The sequence below is a fragment of the Montipora capricornis genome, chromosome 12, assembly GCF_036669925.1.
Source record: "Montipora capricornis isolate CH-2021 chromosome 12, ASM3666992v2, whole genome shotgun sequence".
NCBI classification, from domain to species: Eukaryota; Metazoa; Cnidaria; class Anthozoa; order Scleractinia; family Acroporidae; genus Montipora; species Montipora capricornis.
Genome location: NC_090894.1, coordinates 14,904,206 through 14,906,705, shown reverse-complemented (window position 1 = coordinate 14,906,705; position 2,500 = coordinate 14,904,206). Strand labels below are relative to the sequence as shown.

Genomic DNA, 2,500 nt, shown 5'->3' with positions numbered 1-2,500 from the left:
CTGGAGATCAAATCAATTTTACAACAGGAGAAACCCGGACGACCCGGAGAAAACCCTCGGGGAGCAAAGTAACGAACTCACAAACTCATCCTACACATGACGCCAAGTCCGGAAGTCGAACCAGGGACCTATTGGTAGAAGTCAAGTATTTAAACTATGACTTCCATCATCATCATTTTCATACCGTCCTCATCGCCAGCATGATCATTATCATCGTCATCGGCTTCTCCTCCTTTAAAATTTGATTCGTTTCTTGTCCTCTTGTGTTCAGTTATTTCTCAAACACAAATCCATTATCTCTCTTTTTACTCTAATTAAGTTTTGCTTCAGAACATTTTCACTTAACTAGTGCTCGGTGTTTCTCGAGGGCCATCACGATACCTCAACTATATCTTCACCGGAATCTTCATCGTAGAAGCGGTGATTCGGCTGATTGCCATGCGCTTTGACTACTTTAAACTTGGCTGGAACGTGTTTGATTTTACCATCGTGGTTTTTTCTATTGTTGGTGAGTACTTTCATCGTTAGTTTTATCCTCGCTCTTAACGACCAATTTCCTTGAAGAGACGCCGTGCACAGTCTTTTCGCGAAAGGAAGGTTTTTATGGGCGCTTGCGTGTCACATATTCAAGTGACCAACAGTTGGAGTTTTTGAATATTGAAGTGAGGGAAAAGGTGCTACTTTTGTAATGGTATTCTCGAAAGGGGGACATGTCCAGCGGAACCCTATTGGAGTTTTAGTCAAGTTATTTGTAGACGAAATGGTACCGGAAGTGTGTTGCCAGAAGAAACTTTCGCACTGGCTGCAGGCGGGCTCGCTCGATCACAAGAAAATTAAAGTGGCTTTGCGGTTGAGGGGTCATTAATTAAGGCCAAATTATTGGGTTCACGTAGGGTTATGTAGTTGTTTCTAGATAGAACTTTTGTGACATTCACAATTATCGGTCCCCTCCCCTCCTCTCCCCGTCCATATCCACAGATGGTTAGCCTACATGAACACACTGCTTCATGTTTCAAGACAATCCCCCTTCCCTTCCCCGTTTGTGGTGGGTTGGTTAGTTTGTTAGCCATTTTGTTCTTGGGCACTTACACATCAAAGTGGTTCAGTTGGTTGAGCACCGGGTCGCTATGCGGGAGGTCGTGAGTTTGACTGCGGCTGGACCAACACTCAGGGTCTTAAAATAACTGAGGAGAAAGTGTTGCCTTTGTAATAACGTCTGCAAATGATTAGGCTCTCTAGTCTTTTCGGAAACGGACAATAAACCGTAGGCCCAGTCTAACAACCCACACACTACTCGCAGAGTAGAACATGGAGTTCCAGATGTTGTGGTCAGTCGTCTGTGGTATATCATGGTTGCACGAGAGCGTTTAAACGAGTTACGACTCCTAAGCTCTTCATAGGTAAATAAACGTCGTGTACACTATGGCAAGAATCTGTTAAAAGTCTAAATATTCCTACTGAAAATGCGTTTAATAAATTCCTTATTATGATTATTAATTGAGACTCCATTTGTTCTCTGCGTCTTAAGGTATTATTGTCGAAGACGTTCTTCAGGAAGACATGATACTTTCTCCAGGACTGCTACGAGTTGTTAGGGTATTCAGACTGGGACGACTGCTGCGTTTCTTTGAAGGCGCCAAAGGAGTTCGTCGGCTTCTCTTTACTCTCGTGAAGTCACTTCCGGGTTTAGTCAACATCGCTATGCTGTTGTGTCTAATTATTTTCATATATGCCATCATCGGAATGTCTTCATTCGGTTACGTTAAAAAGACCAACGGAATAACGGATGTGGTGAATTTTGAGACGTTTAATAGCTCCATGCTGTTACTGTTTCGGGTTGCTACGGCCGCAGGATGGAATACAATCCTGGACCCGTTAATGGTTACCCCACCGGATTGTAATCCGGATTTAGATAATGGCGGTACGAATGGAGACTGCGGTAACAGAATTCTGGCAGTGATTTTTTTTGTTAGCTATATCCTAATTATATTTCTCATCATGATTAATATGTATATAGCAGTTATTTTAGAAAATTTCAACGAAGCACAATCCCAGGAAGAAATCGGCGTGTCTGATGACGATCTGGAAACATTTATTCAAGTCTGGGAAGAATTCGATCCTACCGCAACGCACTTTATTGGTTTACACCAACTTAGTGACTTTTTAGACTCTCTGGAGCCTCCGTTACAGATTCCTAAGCCGAACAGACATTTGTTTGGCTCACTTCAGGTTCCTATTAAGACTGGATTTCGGATTTATTGCTTGGACCTTATGCAAGCGCTTGTTCGGCGAGCTATCGGCGGCTTAGAAGGACATGAAGAGGAAGACTTGAAAATGTTGGTTGATCGCCTGGAAGAGCGATTCCAACACATGCGAAAGAAGGAAGAAACTATCGGCTCTCTTCCAGAGCAGCATTCAACTGAGATTCATGCGGCGCTGAGGATTCAAAAAGCGATACGAATTTTCTTACTAAGGAAAAGGTTGAGAGATTGCACGCGAA

The 2,500-nt window shown here is 43.1% G+C and overlaps 1 protein-coding gene across 4 annotated transcripts in view; it reads left to right on the top strand.

Annotated features, from left to right (window-relative positions):
* LOC138026239 (sodium channel protein 1 brain-like) overlaps nucleotides 1–2,500 on the top strand; it is a 45,123-nt gene that overhangs the window by 40,902 nt on the left and 1,721 nt on the right. For all 4 annotated transcript variants that reach the window (XM_068873490.1, XM_068873488.1, XM_068873486.1 and 1 more), the window contains 2 exons: nucleotides 377–508; nucleotides 1,529–2,500. The exon at nucleotides 1,529–2,500 is cut by the window's right edge and continues 1,721 nt beyond it. In XM_068873490.1, the coding sequence (XP_068729591.1) occupies nucleotides 377–508; nucleotides 1,529–2,500 (1,104 nt within the window). The remainder of the gene's footprint in view (nucleotides 1–376; nucleotides 509–1,528) is intronic.